Source organism: Lithobates pipiens, unplaced genomic scaffold, assembly GCF_037356315.1.
Source record: "Lithobates pipiens isolate NorthernLeopardFrog02 unplaced genomic scaffold, aLitPip1_a1.2 Scaffold_3, whole genome shotgun sequence".
Classification (NCBI taxonomy): Eukaryota; Metazoa; Chordata; class Amphibia; order Anura; family Ranidae; genus Lithobates; species Lithobates pipiens.
This window is the reverse complement of record NW_027507790.1, coordinates 80,688,768-80,710,139: the sequence shown is the minus strand read 5'-3', so window position 1 is coordinate 80,710,139 and position 21,372 is coordinate 80,688,768. Positions and strand designations below refer to the sequence as shown.

At 42.5% G+C, this 21,372-nt stretch overlaps 1 protein-coding gene across 21 annotated transcripts in view; it reads left to right on the top strand.

The window, feature by feature from the left end:
• PITPNM2 (phosphatidylinositol transfer protein membrane associated 2) overlaps positions 1-21,372 on the top strand; it is a 451,974-nt gene that overhangs the window by 200,228 nt on the left and 230,374 nt on the right. For all 21 annotated transcript variants that reach the window (XM_077461889.1, XM_077461887.1, XM_077461884.1 and 18 more), the window contains one exon: positions 2,519-2,695. In XM_077461889.1, the coding sequence (XP_077318015.1) occupies positions 2,618-2,695 (78 nt within the window). In that variant the 5' untranslated portion in view covers positions 2,519-2,617. The remainder of the gene's footprint in view (positions 1-2,518; positions 2,696-21,372) is intronic.

The window sequence follows — 21,372 nt, the reverse complement described above, 5'->3', positions numbered from 1 at the left end:
CACCAGATGTCAACAGAAGGGTGTGGAGTGGACTTTGCAAAGATTTCAAACAAACTCCTTTCACGTTGTCATTATGGGGTATTGTTTGTAGAATTTTGGAGGAAAATAATTAATTTAATACATTTTGGAATAAGGCTGTAACATAACAAAATATGGAAAAAGCGAAGCACTAGGGATACTTTCCAGATGCACTGTACCTAAAGGCAGTGAGGAACAATGAAGTCACTGACCTGTCTGCCATGTAACACTAAAGAAAATGACCAATTCTTCGGAAAGTAGTATAGTTCCCATATTAGTATTTCGGTAGTGCCTTTGGTTTCCTGCTTGTTGTTCAGCCTTTGTATATTAACTGATGTTTGCTTGGTCAGATGAGAGTAGTAGAGACACTGGTCTTTGAAAGGTCCTAGAGGTACAGACATTTGCCAGAAGGGAGTCTATTGCCAAGAGATGAAAATCGTAATAGACTGGGGCAAGGGTGTCAAAAATCCTGGAACTCAAAGCATTGAGCTATTTTAATGATTCATGTGAATAATGAATTAATTGTTACATAAGTAATGAATGTGTTACAAGTAATGCTGCCTGTGATAGTTGTTGCCCCAATGGTTTTCACCTTCCAAACTAAAGCGGACCTTCAGTAATTTTTTCAACTTTCTATCGCTTAAATCTTCTTCCCTTGTTGTTTTAACTTTGGATAGTAAAACATTTATTTGCCAGTAAATACCTTATACAGCCCACTTCCTTTTTCTTGTATGGTCATTAGTCTAGGCTTATGACATCATGCACGTCTCTCTCTCACTCTCATGTTTGCCAGGAAGGGAGGGGGGATAAGTCATAAGAGGGCCAATGAAAGCGGCAGGGCTACAGAGCTGGCGGTGTGTCTCTGTGTGTCTGTGTAAATCTAGGGAGTGAACAGGCATCAGCTTCAGCTGCCCACAGTTAAAATGGCTGCAGCCAGACTTGGTGGAGGGAGATTTCTGCAGCATATTTGGCAAGTACAGAATCACAGTATATATAAAATAATAATAAAATATGCAAAGTGGTTGGAGGGAAGCTTCAGAATGGCAAAGATGTTTTTATTAAAAATGATGTGAGCAGACTGCAGTTCCTCTTTAAATAATCTAAGCCTTTATACACTGACATGTACATGCTCGGCAAATCCAGCGCTGATCTGCTGTAGTATCCCAAGAAGCAAGCAATGGAGGCATGGGTTGGAAATGTAAGAGAAAATTGTTGACAAGCACACAAAAAAGTTGTCTTTTTTTACATTGTGGAGGTAGGGAGGAATACAAGGGGGCAAAGTTTTTTTTGCGTAAAGTTCTGCCTTAAAGTGGGTTTCTGAGCTGCTTGGGGGACCAAGAAACATGGCACTGGCCACTGGGCCTTTGGGGATTTGTATTTTGCTATGGTGAAGGATCAGCCAATCTGTACTCTGTTGTTTTCCTTCTATTGAGACCAAATCTCAAGGTTATTGATCTGCCCATTGAGAACAAAGTGACAGGTTATGTTTAAAGTCCACCTCTGGGCACCTTCACAGTGCTCTCCCCATTGATCCTTCTGTGGCTGCCCAAGACTTCAGGTATGGAGGAATACATGCATTCCATGATGCAATACTCAAACTTAATGGACAGCCACAATACTTAGGGGGTGACATAATTTCCGCCATCACTGGGTATTTTGTGGTGACTGAGATAGGGAGGAGGAGTGAGGGGGAGTATAAGGTTGGCAGGTGGACTACCCTTTAAAGACTCGATGGACCACTTGGTCTTTTTTCTGCCATCACTGTTCTATGTTTCTATGTTAAAATGCTCTGAATGGGCAAGATGCTCTCTTTAATGTTGTAAGGTTTTTAAAGTGTTTCTCCTTTTTTTTTTGTATGTTGTTAGTAAGTAGGAGCCCTCTTAAACTTGGATTCTGGGATCTCAAATAATTTTTTTTTTTTTTTATAAGCTCTCGCCCTTGCATATATACATTTTGGAGTTTAAAATGCAGTAGAGTCACTAAAAGTACCTTGAAGTTCTCTATAAAATGAGCCTGCTATGATGCAACACAGTCACCTGATCATGACTTTTTGCTGTTCTTGGGGCAGATCCATTCTGCTGAGTAGTGAGTTGGGTGGCCAGCACTGATGTCATTAACCACCGTGCCCCACTGAGAGATCACCATGTTTAGAGGCATGCATCTTACAGGCTGTTATTGTGGTGCAAGTGTTTTTTTTTTTTTTGTAAACAAGCAATCCTGTTGATGCATACATATTGGATTGTATTTCACCAGTCCTATGAAAATGATTTTAGTTTTAGCTTTAAATTTACACACTATCAGCAGTGATTGCGTTGTGACTTGCTGTCAGGTGCTTGTAGCTCCAACATGTGACAGACTGTGGTTGCCGCGCTGAAAAGGTTAATGCTGTCACTCATGGTTTACTTGTTTTTCTTGCGTGGAACATGAAGAGGGGTGATATATTCCCTCCATAAGACGTATGGAAAAATAACTTTGTCATATGCTTGTCTTGTTGTTTCAGGTTTCCCCAAATGACTTCCCTTGCAATCATTTAAAAACGTGTAGGAGCTCCTTGGGTGACTGATTCTGACAGCTTTGGAGGGTCAGAGATTTCTTCAAGATGCTGATTAAGGAATATCGCATCCCACTTCCCATGACAGTGGAAGAATACCGGATTGCACAGCTCTACATGATCCAGGTATTAACTTTATATTTTATATAGCATGCTCATCTCTTCTAAGAGGACATGTTGTTTGTTCTGGAATACGGATGCCCCCATTATTTAAAAGAATTTGTGCATTTTTTTTTTAAATGCAGCCCAGTACAAATGCAGTAATCAGTAGGGTTCTACAATCTAAGGTTTAAGTAAGAATTTTTATGCTTGTTTACTGTAGATTATGCTGGGGGGTAAATTTTAAGTGCACTTACAGTTCAAAGTGGATTTGCCTTTCGTAAATAACCTCCTATGGTTGGTTGCAAGAGGTTAGTGCACATGATTACTGCGCACTAATTGGTTGCTAAAGGTTAGAGCACATCATCTCCTCACTGCCTGCACATCATGGACAGGGTAGGGGAGGGGACCCATCAATAGACAGAAAACTCCTAGGACTCCTGGGATCAGTGGCAATGCTGGGGGGTTGATGGGATCAGTGTCAGTGGTGGGGGGGGGGGTGGGATTATTTAGAAGGCAGTACACTGTGGCAGCTGGAAGCCTTTGACAAATATATAGTGGGCGATTTTACACTGACCATCAATGTAATGGGAAATTTACAATGACCACCAATATAAGGGGAGGGGGGGAGAATACTGACTACCAATGTGAGAAGGAATTTCCACTGACCACTATGTTATGGAAGATTTTACGCCACCCACCAATATAAAGAGGGATTTCTACACTGACACCAATGTAATAGGAGCATTTGCACTAACTACCAGTGTAAGGGGAATATACAATGATCTCCATGTAAGGGGGATTTACACTGACAATCATTGTCAAGGAGATTTGTACTGACCACCAATGTAAGGTGACCCTTCTACAATGACCACCAATGTTAGGGGGATTTACACTGGCCACTAATGTAAAGGGGTATTTACAGGGACCACCAGTGTAAGGGCAATTTTGCACTTACCACTAATGTAAGGGGAAATGTACACTGATCACCAATGTAATGAAGAATTTACACTGACCACCAGTGTAAGGGCTTCACTGGCCACTAGTGTGAATGAAAGGATTGAACACCAAGCCCCAATGTAATGAGAACATTTACACTGACTACCAATGTAACTGAGATATTTAGCCTGCATTCAGATTGTGTCGGGAACACATGCAAAATCGCTTTCCCGACACCACAGAAATGTGCTGCCCTTTAGCAGATACACAGCAGTGCCATTAATTGTTAATGACATCCTCACACATCTGCTGAGATGTGCGTATTCATATCCACCAAAATTCATGGTGCTGTAGCGACATGTTTTTTTGAAAAAAGGGTCCACCTCCAATTTGCTTACCTTTGCAGAACAGGCTGATGTTGGGTTTTAATGACCACAGTTGTAGGCAGGACTTTCCAGTATGCCCCTTTCCCTCCCCAGTGGGCAGCATTCACCAGAGGTGATGGTGGATATGACCTCAGGGTGTAATGATATACATATAAATGCTGTCTCTATTTACATATCAATGCCACAGGTCTGCAGCTATTTATGTATTAATGCCGCCGCAATTTACATATCAATGCCAGTCATTGACATCTAAACACAGGGTCTGCAGGTGAGTCATCTGTACACAACAATAGGGCAGAGCTGGGCAGCATTGGTAACAGACTTCGCGCTGATAAATCAGTACACAGCACGGGACTAAAACTTCAAGGGACGAGAGAAGTTAAACTGATATATTTGGCAAGTATGAGGCAGCTGCTTTGGGCCCCACAACAATGATGGGGCCCAGGGCAGCTGACCCTTTTGCTGTGCCTTAAAGACGGCCCGGGCTTCAGGCAATGAATTTTGTGTATAGTGCTCATCTTGGTATGTGATGTAATGAGTGAGTTATATGCAGGTGCTGTACAGGGGGTGCCCACTATGACAGACAGGGCAGGACCAGCTACGTGTTTTTTGTCCTGTCATGTTTTTTCTCCTTTAAAAATAACAAACATTGCACAGAGCAGCCCAGATCCTCTTCTTCTTGGGTCCCTCTTCAGAACTCCTGGCCCCTCCCTCCTTTTGAGTGCCCCCACAGAAAGCAGCTTGTTATGGAGGCACCTGAGCCAAGCCGCAGCCCCCCTTTGTCCACTCAGACACAAAGCCTTGGCCCGGCCCCCCTCTCTTCTCATTGGCTCCCTGACTTTGACAGCAACGGGAACCAGTGGTGTTTTGCTGCTGCGTCACCTAATGAGGAGGGAGAGTCCAGACAGCCGGGTCACAGACAGCTGTGTGCAAGTGCACACAGCAACAACTTATAGGGTAATCTACACTTTGAGGGATATTACCTTATTATTGTCTAGCTGACCTGGTCTTATCTGATCTTTTCTGCCAATGCACTACTGAAAGTTCCTATCTGTATAATGATGTATTACTCGTAAGACTCTAACTGCGCATTTCCAGCCACCAATTCTGCTGGTGAATCGAGCTGATTGTTGGCCATCTCACCCGTTAACTGATGCCTCAGAGACTCAGCCACAGGAACTCGGTTAGCACCTGGGTTACTGCAATTCCTTCATACCGGCATGCTCAGCTCCTAAAAACTGCATGCATTCCATGAGTACTCCGCAGGCAAAGATCCTCACTTAACAATGGCGGGTTACAGGTGCTCGGGAGCCAGGAGCACAAAGGACAAGCAGCAGGGATTTTACTTTGGGCCCTAAGGAAACTCCCAAGTGCCTCTGAGGTTAATAGCTGTTTCCTTGTTCACCGACACCATTTCAGCCCCCTAAACTAGGTTCCCTCACAGATCTGCAATATGTGGGCTGTCTGACTAAAGCAGAATTGTCTAACACTTTGTTGAAACTATTCCAACGGCTATCACCAATTCTAAATCCTAAATACACAAAATATAACTAATATTTACTACCAATATTTATAGGAAAATAGATCCAGGGAATATCTGATTGCCTCTTGGAGGATCAGGAAGACATTTTTTCCTCCACTGGAGCAAACTGGATTATCCTTTATTGTTTTGTTTTTTTGCCTTCTCTGGATCAACTGCCAATATAGGATTGTGTATATGGAGGTTTTCGATTAGTGTGATTAGTGTGTGTGTGTGTGTGTGTGTGTGTTGTTTTTATTTTTTTTCCTGTGTCAATTGAACTGGATGGAATTGTGTCCTTTTTTTCAACCAGACTAACTATGTAACTCTTGGCCTCGGCAATGCTCTTCTATGTAAACTTTATAAAGGGCGTCATTCTGCAGATCTTTAGGATGTCCTTACATTCTGTTTATATGGGTATTTTATGGCCTAAAGCTTGGTCGTTAGACCACCCTTGTGAATGAGGCCTTTTAAGCATACTCTTCGAAGGAAAGCTTCTCTTTGGGAATCCCCTTGGGGAATACAATGAACACAAAGCCCCTGAGTCAAATCTTTGAACTATAGCCCCAAATACTTTTGCTTTCACTTTTAATACATTTGATACTGAACCCTTCTCATGCTTCTCCCCCAATTTTGTACTGTTTGGGATTTCTGAGTCTAATCCTGACATCATTATCATTCACATTTCTGTTCAGTACAAGATTTTGTTTATCACTGACCTCATGTTCATGAACATACTGTTATTGGCACCATTTGCCTCAAATCTGCTGGTGGACTCCTTTGGGACACCCAGTGCCCAGCTTCTCCAGTCAAGGTCATGAGAACTCTACTGTTCACTAAGTGTGGAGGTTAGGTCCATTACATTGCCCCACCCCCTCCCCACACTTTTTTATTTATTTTTTTATTTTTTACACTGGTCTCCCTGGCCTACAACCATTAGACTCTGGTCTAAGGTTTAATGTGCCCTTCCTCCCCATATCAGGGTCAAAGGTCACCAGGCTGTCTCATCTCCATAAAGAACAAGTCTTTGGCATCGGTTGACTTTTTTCGCCAGCTTAGTACTGGAAATGGTTTCATTGCCCCTGTTCTCAATACCTTACTTATTTATTTCCCCTCCTTATCTGGTTTATTGGTGCCACAGAACTTGCCTACCTCCTTCACCTTACATCTTCAGTTAACTATGTGACTGGTCTGCAGACCCTTACCCAGAGATCTCCTAGCATCTCCATTTCCCTGATAGTCATTAGTTGGGCACATTCTGACCTCTGGTTCGGGTATCCCTTTTCCTGGGGGTATGCAGATCGCTATGCAAAACTCTTTGGTTCCACAAAATCCTGATTAAGAAAGGTTGGCCTAAGAAGTTTAGCCAGGATCACTACGGAACAGTTGCTGTGGTGTACAAGTATAAACACTGGATTTACTGTATGATGTTTTTACTCTGTCTACACAGATAGATATGCTTGCACTGAGAGAAGGGAATAATAGAGCGCAATACCTGTCGGGAAGCTCAGCCTGTTTAAGTAATGATCAAATATGGCTGCGTCGATGATTACATAGCCTTAAAGGGTAACTCCAGGAAAAAATATAGTAAATAAAAATAATATAACATACAATTGCTTCACAAGCCATACTGTAATTTAATGTTATTTTTTAAAAAAACTTTCTTTTTCAAACTGCAGCACTGTTATTTTCTGTAAAGTTCCATGCAATATGGCAACCTGGAAGCATCCTATACATTGTGTATGAAATGCCCCTAGAAATGTAATTGCCTGCTTGAGTGAAGAACTCTGTTTGGATGTGGAGAGTTTTGAAGCTTCAAGCCTAAGAGCTATGATTGAAAACAGGTTTTGATACTCCGGCCGCCAGTTCTGTGTCATGTAGTGATGTAGGAGCTGGCTTCAGGAACTACAGTGTGCAGCGGGGAGCCAAAAAATGAACATTCTCGATCCTCCATTGCAAGTCTAAATGACTAAAGTCATCATACTTGCTTTCTCACGAACGGTCTAAAGTCCATGAGGGGTCCCTCTCTGGTGTCAGCATCTTCTCCCTGGCTCCTTCCAGGTGCCAATCTTTGGGCATTTTTATTGGCTGGTGCAGGATGATACAACGCCTGGAGTTCCAGGAGTCCGTCATCCCAGCACACACGGACCATGCCAGTGATGTAAACCAAGCTGCAGTTTACATGCCATAGAAAACTGTGAGCAGGCAGATAGGTGTTTTTATTGCAAGAAACATTGCATTTCTTTTCTGCGATAAAAGGCCTGGCTTCTGGTAAGTTTTTGTATGATGCCTTTAGTTCTGCTTTAAGTCGTGGACATTTTTAAAATAGAAAAAGTTGTTTAAAAAAGAAACATCTCCTTTTGTGTGTACCCTCTCTACTGTTAGATACTGAAAAATATGAACAACATGTTGAAATAATGTAATTCACACAGTTTACATCATCAGTGGCTACCCAGTGGTCGAAGAAGGAGGATGTCAAATGTGGAAGAATGGAAGTGGCAAGAAAGAGCACGGAGTTGGAAGAGGGCAAAATGAGAGATAAAGTGTTACTAAACCCAGGAGCCTGCATTCACTGTATCGTGTCTTCCACAGTACACAGAACATGGAAATGCAATGGTTTTAGTAAAACGAAACCACTAAATACCTTTTCTCATCAGCAGTATATGGCAGTCTTGTGACTTATATCAGTGTCTGGTTAAAGCTTGTAGGAGGAGTTTTCATTTTCTTGACCCTCTATATGGACAGTGCTGATTGGCCCTGTGCTGATTGCATGCACTCTCCCAAGAAAAGAAAACAACTCTATAAATACACACCAAACTGAGCATGTGCAGCTTGTCCCCTAGCCTCTATATCAGGGATATGCAATTAGCGGACCTCCAGCTGTTGCAGAACTACAACTCCCATGAGGTATAGCAAGACTCTGATAGCCACAAGCATGACACCCAGAGGCAGAGGCATGATGGGACTTGTAGTTTTGCAACAGCTGGAGGTCCGCTAATTGCCTATCCCTGCTCTATAGACTATCAGAAGATATATTGAGGGCTCTGCAAGAATGGAATGATTAAAGGATACAGGATCAAAAAGTATTTTTACACAATGCAGAGGAATAACCCCTTAGGTTCCACAGTGAGTATAACAAGCATGGTTTACTGCATATACAGACTGATTTTACTGTTGTGGGCAGGGTGGATTTGATTTAAATGAAGTGGATTTAAATCACGATTTAAATCATGATTTAAATCACTAGTAAAAAGGCTTGATTTAAATCAACTCAATTTAAATCAGAATTTTTAAAGAGCAACATTAAGTTTTATCCGGCAGCGGCTCCTCCTCTGACCCGCTCTTGACTCACCGACAGTCCCATTCACTTTAATAAGGCGGCTGGTAATGAGGCTGTGACACAACATGGTGAGGGAATTGGCAGCAGTAGGTAAGCGGATGCCCACTAACAGGCGCTGCCATGATGTACCTGAAATGACAGGTTCTCTTTAAATGTAAAGATTCATTCTTGCTGGTAGTTAGAATCTTTAAAATTGAAAAAAAATTAAGGTTTTCTATTTAGAATAATTAGCTGTCGGGTTAGTAAAACAGCGATTACAGAACCAATTCAATCATAAAATTTGTAGTGTACATAGATTTGCAAAACATTGGGATAAAGGAATATTCCCAAACTGTTTTATGTCATGGTTACTGTGACATTGTATGAATGCATCAATGCAGCACATTTTATCTCAGCTTGGATTCATTGAACGAGTTTACCAAAAATTTAAATATTCCAAAATATGCAGCCTCTTGCTACATTAGTAATCTCAATTTCATTCTGAATTAACTAAATTATTAATGTCATGTAGCACTAACCCCCGAAGGAGCTGCTGATTATTTTTGGGCTTACCGTTGCCTTTAGTTCTCCTTGTAACAGGTCTAGAGGATGTCCCGTGGTAGATGGCCCAGTAACTTGAGACTGACAATAGATCCAGTTGAATGGATTTTATTTGCAAACGTCAACCATTGAACAGTCTTTTAACTTGGAATCAGAGGGTTGGAAAGGAAAGTTCAGGTACTCTTAATGTCAAAAGTCTATAAACGTTAAGGAACTTGCTTACTTTGACTACATCCAGAGAATAGCCATTCACAGCTGGATGAGCACTCAGGTTGGACATTCCCTCCCTCACAAGGCCTAGCAACCAACAAGGTGCTTACTCTGGAACAAAGTATTTTATCACTGATGTTGTTGCAGAACACGTAGGGAAACTAAGCTGTAGAACACTTGTAGGATATCTGGATCTTTCAGCCCACTTGACGATATCCCCCAAGACTGGATTCTCTCAGCTACTTCCAGGCTCTTGTTAAGAAAAACCAACCTCACAAGTGGTATTCTTCTAAAGAGTCCTCCCCTGGAATGCTCGAAGTACACTGGGTCTCTCCCGGACCGGAGACAGGACCCATCCACCTCAGAATCCTTCCTTAGTTCCTCTGCCTTGGGCTAGCCAGCCCCGAGGCATCACAGTTGGGTGGAACCACACCCCAGGCCATAGCCTTCCCGGGGGCTGGTAAGGAGGACCAGGACCATACACTCAACACAGCATACTGGACCGGAAGACCGAACCACGTGATGTCTGTGTCTTAAATACCCTCTCCCAGAGGGCACAACGGGAGGGCCACTCCCACTGACCTGACTCCGAAAGGGAATAATCCAAGCGCCTAACCAGACCATAGTTCCACGCCTGCCACCAGAGACAGTGCCCCCTGTGGCCAGGCTGAACATCTCACAGTCCAGTCAGACTGACACAGAAGCCAAATTTAGTCAAATAGGCCCAAACCAAATTGTGGTTTGGGTAAAGCTTTAATTTTGAAAACATAGCGTGCGCTCTTCAGGAGCCTGCCACTACAGTATCTTAAAAAGAACACTATATTTAAATAGATTTTCACTCCAAAAGAGCATTTTCTTAAAATAAATTTGATAAAAATAAAAATAAAATCAGATTTTTTTTGATTTTTAGCCACCCTGGTTGTGGGTTTAGTAACACTTTAAGGCTGCCGCTCTTAAAATCACGGTTTAAGGCTGTTCACACTAGCGCAGAGAGCGTCTTTTTGTTCTATTCAAGAAAAAGGCAGCGTCCACAAGGGCACAAAAAAACAGCGGTTTTCCCTGTGCACTGTTCACATTGCGGTGTAACAGTTCTGCCTTTTTGTGCACCTCTCCACAGCCATCTGCACGGCAGATGAGCTGCCATGCATAGAAATGAATGAAATGTCACTTTAACTCTCCATTAAAGTTTAGGTTAAAAAAGTGTGAAACGGTGCCTTGCGCTATAAGAGCACAGGGCACCATGCCTCAGCTGCGATTACTACCTGCTGATGTGTGCTGAACTGATAAAACGAACCAGTGCCCACAGTGTTCATTTATAATGGTCATGTGATGCCAGTAGTTGTCCTCACCAACGTCTCACAGGATTTCAGAAGCAGTGGGGGCTCGCTGAAAATAGAAGAAAGCTCTCTATGGATAATTAAATATGGCAGAATACAATTACACAGGGAACTCAGGGAATATGTGGACCAGAAAATGGCATTAGCAATGCTGGTATTTAATTATGTTAAAGTGAAATGTATGCAGTGAATCTTAATGTAAAGTTCCTTGTCAATATGTTCTAGTTGGATCCAGTATTCAAGGGGTATCAAATTGTGCCTGATGAGGCTATTTGATCCTTACAACCTCTGTCCAGTCTCTTTTTTTTTTGTTTGTTTTCTTCTTTGCTTACTAAACTTTATGTCACCCATTGTGCCTAATTGGTTGCTGTAACAATTCAGTGATGATTACGAACATAGAATACCGTACATCATCTCACAGCATTAATTTGATTAAAATCATCGTGCATCATGCATGAAGGATGCACATTACAGTGGAAAGGGCAAGAGTGTGTCTCAGCTGCAGGCTCCATGGTTACGGGTGACATCAGCTTGTGCAGCGCAAACTGATGTGCAGGGTGGTGCGGCAAGTATTGTCCTAAGCTAAACCCAGTTCTGATTGCTGATACAGTCATGTTTCCAAGGTAACAGATGAAGTACACTGGTTCTAAAGTGAGAGTGAAGCCTGGAGTTTGTGACTCGGGCAGTGGTGAGGAGGAGGATGGGAAGAGTAAGCCATATCACACATATTGAGAGTCGTGATCTTTCCCAGAAATAGATCTTGAGGCAGTAAAGGGGGTAGGGGTGTTTGGGAATACTTGTACTATCCAGCAGCTCTTTTACGAGGAATTGATATACAAGTACAGTGCTTCGTTTTTCTTTAGTTGCATCTGTAAATTGTACATTCTGAAGGGGTAGTCTAAAAATTAAACTATAAGCTGCTTAAAATTTTGTGGCTGGCTCTTTAGGTGCCTATATACATGCAAATTATCACTATAGATCAGTGGTCTCCAAACTGCAGCCCGGGGGCCGGATTTGGCCCTTTGCTTGTTTTTATCCAGCCCTTGGGGCACGATTCCTCCCACTGACATTAACAACGGGGCATAATTCCTGCCACTAACATTAACAGTGGGGCACTATTCTTCCCAGTAACACCAACTATGGGGCACTATTTTTCCCACCGACACCAACTATGGGGCACTATTCTTCCCACTAACACCAGCTATGGGGCACTATTTTTCACACTGACACCAGCTATGGGGCACTATTCTTCCCACTAACAACAACTATGGGACACTATTCTTCCCACTAACACCAATTATGGGTCACTATTCTTCCCAATAAAACCAACTATGGGGCACTATTCTTCCCACTAACACCAACTATGGAGCACTATTCTTCCCAATAAAAGTAACTATTGGTCACTATTCTTCCCACTTACACCAACTATGGGGCACTATTCTTCCCAATAAAACCATCTATTCTTCCCACTAACACCACCTATGGGTCACTATTCTTCCCACTAACACCAACTATGGGTCACTATTCTTCCCAATAAAACCAACTATGGGTCACTATTCTTCCCACTAACACCAACTATGGGTCACTATTCTTCCTACTAACACCAATTATGGGTCACTATTCTTCCCAATAAAACCAACTATGGGGCACTATTCTTCCCAATAAAACCAACTACGGGGCACTATTCTTCCCAATAAAACCAACTATGGGTCACTATTCTTCCCACCAACACCAACTATGTCATCATTACTGTCATCTTCCAAATCTAAGAGATTGATCAAGTGTCAAAGAACTGGGTTTGAAAGGAGCAATCCTTTTCAGAGCTGCATCAGCATGCTTATATGGCTGGCATATGATGGTCCCCATTGTTGCCTGGATGGTGCAATATCTAATATATCTCAGCTTTGGCCATCACCTTGCATAGCCATTGTTTCAGTAGATGTCTGTAGAGCCTAGAAAATGACTTGGATGGCAGACTGTCTGTTTTAGATTGCAGAGTTCACATATTGGATATCCTTTTTCCTGGACAGCGAGGAGCTAATTTATTGACATGTGGGGCCCATGCTCTCCGGAAGTACTGTGGACCCAAGCCGACATGATGATACACCCCCTGTGGTAATAACAAGTGGGGATCCCATGACACCTATGGCTAAACAGTCTCTGCTTTAATGAACCTCACAATATTCACTGCAGCTGTCAGTAGCAGCTAATTGCTATGTATGTGTGTATTATTCTAACCTACAGTATTTTTGTTTGTTTACCAATGCATGCTAGGGCAAACCTGAAATGTTTGTACAGTCCTTTTTTGTAGCTTTATTAAAAAAGGAACAACAAACAAAAATTAATTTGTAAATAACTTTGCAATGCTTTATATTAAAAACATATTTGTAGTCATGATTAAAGGGAGAAATTGCAGAATAAAATGAGCGCTTTGGGTCCCCGTTCAGCATGCATTGGTGAACAAACAAAAATACTGTAGATTGGCTATGCAAGGTGATGGCCAAATCTGAGATAGATTAGATATTACATCATCCAGGCAACAATGGGAATCATCATATGACAGCCATATAAGCATGCTGATGCAGCTATGAAAAGGATTGCTCCTAACAACCCAGTCCTTTGACACTTGATCAATCTCTTATGCCGCGTATACAGGACGGCTTCCTGACAGACTTTCTGCGGAGTTCCGACGGACTTCTGAACGAACGGACTTGCCCACACATGAACGGACTAAGTTTGTTCGAAAGTCTGTTCGTTTTGAACGTGATGACGTAAGACGGGACTAAAAAAGGAAGTTTAATAGCCAGTAGCCAATAGCTTCCCTTGCGTCGTATTTTGACGAATGGTTTTTCCGATAGGAATTGAGTCCGTCAGATAGGTGTGAAACATGTTCTATTTCTAGGTCTGTCAGATTTTTATAATGAAAAACTATTGGATTAGCCCACACAGGATCGGAATGTCCGAAAGACCGGTCGTGTGTACGTGGCATTAGATTTGGAAGGTGACAGCACTGATGACATAGTTGGTGTTAATGGGAAGAATAGTGCCCCATAGTTGGTGTTAGTGGGAAGAATGGTGCCCCATAGTTGGTGTTAGTGGGAAGACTAGTGACTAGGGATGAGCTTCGTGTTCGAGTCGAACGTACTGTTCGTCCGTTCGGCGAAATCCGAACTCTTGGTCCGTTCGCGTCAAAATTCGTGTGGCGCGCACGGCCCACAATGCACTGCAATGGCGCAGTGCATTGCTGGCTCATGATTGGCCAAGCATGCACTGTGAGCCCGCATGCTTGGCCAATCGCAGCGCCAGCAGCGAGGAGAGCAATGATTGGCCACAGGCAGGATGCCTGTGGCCAATCATAGCTCAGGCTGTGTAGTGCACACCCCACACTATATAAGGCCGCCTTTGAGGCGGCCTCGTGTAGTGTGTTGGCATCTGAAGCAGTGGGTGTTCTGTGTACCTTCAACACAGTTACACACCGATCGTTTTTGGCTGATTTCCTATCTTGCTCTTGTGTAGTGGTTATTGTCTGTGCCCTGACCGCAGTATACACCACTATATTCACCTCACCTATATAGCTAGTGATCTATCTTTAATAATAGAGCTTGCAGTCAGTAGTGTTAGGAGATAGTGCGTGCTGTCTGCGTGCTCTGTACCCAGTACATACCGCTATAATCCACCTACATAGCTGTTCTCTATTTGAGCCCAATTGCCATCTGCAGGAGTTATTGGAAGTTGTGTGTGCCTCCAGCACAGCACAGTATACATCTGTATATACCCCTTTATCTCTGCTGTTTTCTGGTTATTGTCTGCGTGCCCTGACCGCAGTATACACCGTGATATTCACCTCGCCTATATAGCTAGTGATCCATCTTTAATAATAGAGCTTGCAGTCAGTAGTGTTAGGAGATAGTGCGTGCTGTTTGCGTGCTCTGTACCAGTACATACCGCTATAATCCACCTACATAGCTGTTCTCTATTTGAGCCCAATTGCCATCTGCAGGAGTTATTGGAAGTTGTGTGTGCCTCCAGCACAGCACAGTATACATCTGTATATACCCCTTTATCTCTGCTGTTTTCTGGTTATTGTCTGCGTGCCCTGACCGCAGTATACACCGCGATATTCACCTCAGCCTAAGGCCCAATTTTTCTGCCCCTGTTTAACAGGGGCGTTTAAGTACAATTTTTGATGCAATGCTTTGCAGCAGGGCTAATTCCAGCAAAAAAACTAGAGTATATGGAAGAGGTTGCAGTGTGGTGGCACCAGCAGCAGTGCCTAAGGCCAAATTTTTCTGCCCCTGTTTAACAGGGACATGTAATTACAATTCTTGATATAATATTTCACAGGAGGGCCCCTTCCTGTGCCCACCCAGAGTAACGGTGAGGACTTATAGTGTTGTGGCACCAGCACCACAACCACCAATTTTTCTACCACTGTTCAACAATGGCATGTAATTACAATTCTTGATATAATCGTTCACAGCAGGGCGCTCCAGCGCCCACCAAGAGTCACTTTGAGGGCTTACAATGTTGTGGCAAAACCAACACCTTGTTCCGCCATTTCTGCAGAGCATATAGGGCAGGCCCCTACTTTCAAACATCCAACTTACAAACATCAGACAGCAGCAAGTGAGATGAAAAAAGATGGACGACAAAACAAATTATACAGGGGTGATAACCCTTCCCTATGTTTTCCAAAAAGCTTAAAAATAGTTTTTTTGACTGGAGCTACACTTTAAAAATGTACCAGTTGAAAATTACAAACAGATTCAACTTAACACAACAAACCTACACAGTCCCTGTCTTGTTTGCACCGCCTGTATACTGCTGTTCTGAGTATATAGGGCCTGGGGGCCACACGCATTTCCTTTTTTTAATATGGGTACAGGGTTCCCCTTAATATGCGTACAAGACCCAAATAGGCTGGTAATGGGCAGGGAGGGCTACCCATGCCATTTTTCTCAATGATTTTCAACCATATTGCAGGAACCAGATATAACATTAAAACCGCAAGCAGTTTTAAATGGTGTTATTTCCGTTTAATGTCATTTTGTGCAGGGACTGTTCTAAACACGGGAAACACGTGGCACTTCACAGGCATACTACAGACACCCCCCAGGCACCATATTTAAAGGAATATTTCACTTATTTTTCACTTTAATCGTCATTAAAATCAGTGCTCCCGCCAAAACGGCCGTTTTTAAAACTTTTTTTTGCATTGACCCATGTCCCCTGAGGCAGGAGTCAGGTCCCCAAACCCTTTTTAGGACAGTATCTTGCATATTAGCCGTTAAAATTAGCACTTTCCATTTCGAACGTTCGAGTCCCATAGACTTCAATGGGGTTCTAACGTTCGTAACGAACGTGGGGTCCGCTCGAAAGTTCTGGTGCGAACCGAACCGGGGGGTGTTCGGCTCATCCCTACTAGTGACCCATAGTTGGTGTTGCTCCAGGGCCCCTGTCTGGACAGCTCTGATTTGCCCTGTGCTGATCACATGCACCCTCCTAAGAGAAAATAAATTCTCTAGTGATTCACCAGAAACTGAGCATGTGCATGGTTCCCCCAAGGCTCTGTTCTATTAGCAGATGGATTGGGGACAGTGAAAGAAGGGGACGATCAAAGAAGTCAGGATCAAACAGCCTTTTTAAACAATGCTAAGGATTAACCCCTTAGGTACTACAGTGAGTATAACAAGTATGCTTTACTGCTTATACAGACTGATTTTACTGTTGTGGGTTTAGTAACACTTTAACTGTATTTTAAAGCGGTCCTCCACCCTGAAGTGGAAGTTCCGCTCATCTGATCCCTCCCCCCCTCCGGTGCCACAATTGGCACCTTTCAGGGGGGAGGGGGTGCAGTTACCTGGATAATCCAGGTATCTGCACCCACTTCCGGGACAAGACCGCTGCAGACCGCCGCAGATGCCCCCCCCCCCCCCCATTGTGTTCTGGGAAACACACAGTTCCCAGGACACAGCGCGACTCGCGCATACGCAGTAGGGAACCGGGCAGTGAAGCCGCAATGCTTCACTTCCCGATTCCCTGACAGAGGATGGCGGCGGGGGCAGCAGAGAGACGAGCGATTGCTCGTCATCTGCCGCCGACATCGCTGGACCCTGGGACAGGTAAGTGTCAATTTATTAAAAGTCAGCAGCTGCAATATTTGTAGCTGCTGGCTTTTAATACTTTTTTAAAGGTGCAGAACCATTTTAAATACAGCTTTGACATTAGGTCATACAGTAATATTGTAGCCATCCTCAACATACAAAGTGTTTTGTACGCTTAAGCTTGCAGGGTTATTTATGCTGTCATAACAAGATTATCTTGATGCAGGGTGTATAGGAGAAAAAGCAAGGTGAGCAGGCAAACACTGCAGGCTTTTATTATCGCTGGGTAGAACAACCATAATCAGGACTAGTTTTCTGATCGAGCGGGGGCTGGCTGGCCTTGAGTTTTTTACACCTTTTTAAAAGGTGCCATCATGAAAATGGGGAGAAACTTTTCAAGACTATGCTTTAAAGGGCCTATACAGGCATACCCCTCTTTTAAGTACACAATGGGACCAGAGCATGTATGTAAAACGAAAATGTATTTATAGTGAAGCAATACCCTTTGTCACTTCTCAATGCATGTACTGCATTGCAATAGTCATTTACAGGCATAACTGATTGGTCAACCCCAAAATCAGATAAACCGGTAGAAGTGCCATGTCAAGCTGACAAAAATTTCCCATAGACACCAATGTTAAAAACCAGGAGCAGTGACATGTCAAGCTGACCAACATTTTCCATAGACACCAATGTGTTTATGCTCCTGAGTGTACGTAAAGCAGGGTATGCCTGTACTCTTTGTTAATTACTTTGGGTCTTACCTTCTCTGCTTCAGCCAACTGACAGGACTTGCTTTTTTTAAGCAACAGGTTTGTTTATGTGTAAACCTTTTTGGTCTGTTAAATGTACCTTTGAAACATTTTCTCAAAGAAATATATCAGGAATAGTTATGACAAAACAAACGCCTCTCTAGTTACTTTTAAAGTGAAATTATTCATTTCCAAAGATCCTGCCAAGATTCTGTTCTTTAAAAAAAAAATTTCATCATACTGGCAATGACACAGTTAATTGCCTATATGCATTTACAGGACATCAATAAACACATAAATGCATTTAATGATAATATTCGGTATAATCGACACTGTGCTTATGCCTGTGTTAAGGTGCATTCAGTTTTGCTGAGTTTAGAGAAAATAAAATTCTGTGCATCCAGGGGCAGATTAGTAACTCCAACGCCAAAATGTTTATAGATCCAGAGATGAATGGTGGTTTACTGCTTGTTCAGAATAGGTAAATACTTTAATGTAAATGGTTTGGGATCAGGTTCACTTTAAGAGTCAGCAGCACTATAAATATGTACTCCAAACAACACAGCTGCATTCTTCTCTTCTCGGTTGGCTAATGCAATAGTGACCATTAAGTAAATTACTATAACTGCCTGAACGTGGTACCTTCTCCTGATCTATATCAGCACGCAACAGAGGGTGCAGAAAGCAGAGTGAATGCAATACATTTGACGTCAGATTTAATGAACACAAAAGAGTCATTAACAGAGCCCAGGCTGATTCTGGCTGCAAAAGGAGTGGGTTGCTGCTAGCATGGCTTTTTATTTTCCCCAATTATTATTATTATTTTTATTCTGCATGTTGGCAGCTGAGCTCGAGTCACACAAGTGGGAGAGATTCTATATTTATATACATGCGTGCGCTCGAAACAGATTTGATGGTTTGAAACAGTGTGTGTGTTTATTTAGTGGTTCAGGCGGCATTGGTTTTAGAAAATGAGTTGGATGGCAGCCTACATATGGGCACAAGGGTGCCGAGTTGCCTTTCCTGGACGCTGCTCTTCCAATTAGCAGATTGGAATAGAAATAAGAAAATATGTCCAGTTTCCAAGGGAAAATGGAAAGGGAGGGGAGAGGGAATATTAACATACGGTAGGTTATTCAGCAAAAAAAAAAAGGGAAGGGAGTTAACCCAAAGAATAAAGCGTAAACATACGTAGGTCCTCATGTCTGCTTTCTTTCAGTTTTATAGAAGAACCACTGAAAAAAGATTTAGGGTAAAACTTGTGTGTTTCTTATTGCAGCGCAAATCAATGGTTTCAATTAATAAATGCCCTGTCGAGCTGCACATGCATTTCCTTGTCTGCCCAATGGTTCTGTCCAGCTGGTGATAAATGCCTGGGCCCCATGAATGTATAGGAAGCACTCCCATTCCTCCCATGTGACAGTCACATCCCATCATAATCACTGTCACATGGGAGCGACATGAGACACTCCTCAGTATTGTTAAGTGTTACTAAACCCAGGACCCTGCATTCACTGTATCTGGCCTCCCACAGTACACAGAACATGGAAATGCAATTATTTTAGTAAATGTAAAAGACTAAATATCTTTTCCCACCAGTAGTATATAACAGTTTTGAGACTATTATCGGTGTCTGGATGAGCACTGGTTAAAGCTTGTAGGAGGAGTTTTCATTCTCCTCTGACTGTCCTATGAGTCTGCATAACCCCGACTTTCTGTCTGGGCAGTGCCTTGTGCCTTGTGCTGATCATATGCACCCTACCAAAAATAAGAAAACTCTCTGCACATGCTCAGTTTGGTGTGTATTGCTAGAGTGCCTCCTAGGACTCTGTTGTATAAGCAGATGGATTGGGAACAGTGGAAGAAAGGGAGGATCAGAGAAGACCGGATCAGACAGACTTTTTACATAATGCACAGGATTAACCCCTTAAGTCCCAGAGTGAGCAAACAAACATGGTTTACTGCATATACAGACTGATTTTACTGTTTTGGGTTTAGTAACACTTTAAGCTCCATATTGATGACTTTGAGCTTACTCAGCTTCGCTTCCCTTTGTTTTTTGAGTGATTGTAAATGATCACCTTGTAAAGCAACCCATTCCGTTTAAAACTGAATTGAAAGGGAAAAAAATGATGTATAGATTTAAAAAAATAAAAATAAATTAAATACCTTTTTATAATATATGTGATCACATTCCCTCTATTCTTAGCTGCATACGAGCTAGGGGAGGAGAAGCAACAGGACACTGATCTTCCCAGTGAAAGGCTATGCAGGGGAGGTATGTCAGGCCAAGTCTGATCATTGGAGGAGAGCAGGCTAAGTTACATAGTTACATATTAGGTGAGGTTGAAAACAGACACAAGTCCATCAAGTCCAATCTAGGTGTGTGATTATATGTCAGTATTACATTGTATATCCCTGTATGTTGTGATCATTCAGGTGCTTATCTAATAGTTTCTTGAAACTATCGATGCCCCCCACGCTGATACCACTGGCTGTGGAATGGAATTCTACATCCTTGCCGCTCTTACAGTAAAGAACCCTGTATGTAGTTTAAGGTTAAACTCTTTTCTTCTATTTTATCCCTTGAAATAAATATATTTTAAAGTATTTTTACCTTCCAAAATAATTGGAATTGATTTCAGACTTCACACAACAATGCTGATACTATATAACCAGGGAAGTGATACCACTATTCATAGCCTGCAACTAACTTTTCCACCTCTCCTACATTATGATCACTGAACACTGATCACTGGATGATTGTCACCATAATTCTGTGCGCCTTCCCCCCAAGCTTGCCTAAACACTTTTAATAATAGTCCTGATTATCCAGTCCAACACGTATAGCACCTTTTCTTGAATATTCATTCAATGCTTGTTGGACACGACTCAGCCCACTGATTAATGTTCCATCAAATTCTATGAACTAGGCAGAAATGCTGTAGGCAAATGGTCCAAGCAAATACATAAGGTATCAAGGATGTTGTGCATCTCATTGACTTAAATTGGATGTCTTATGCCGCGTACACACAACCGGAATTTTCGATGGACTAGGTCCGACGGTCTTCCCGATGGACTTTCGGTGGAGTTCCGATGGACTTTCCAAACGAACAGACTTGGCCACATACAAGCACACCAAAGTCCGATGGATTTGAACGTGATCACGTACGACTGGACTAGAATAAGGAAGTTCATAGCCAATAGCTGCCCTAGCATTGGTTTTCGTCTAATGGACTAGCATACAGACAAATGGATTTTTCGACCAGACTAAAGTCCATCTGATTTTTAGACAACAAAGGTCTGATGAAGCCCACACACAATCGAATTGTCCGGAGGATTCGTTCCGTCTGACCTTGCCCGTCAAAAAAGTTCGGTCGTGTACAGTCAAAGTGTAAAATAATTTCTTCACTTCTACATTGTATTTCAATTATTTCTTGCCTACTTCAATTACTCTGAACTATCCTGATGTTTTTTAAGCTATCTTTGTGATGATCCCCACACATTTAGACCCCTTTCACACTGGGGTGCTTTTCAGGCCTTTTTGCGCAAAAAATAGCGCCTGTAAAGCCACCCC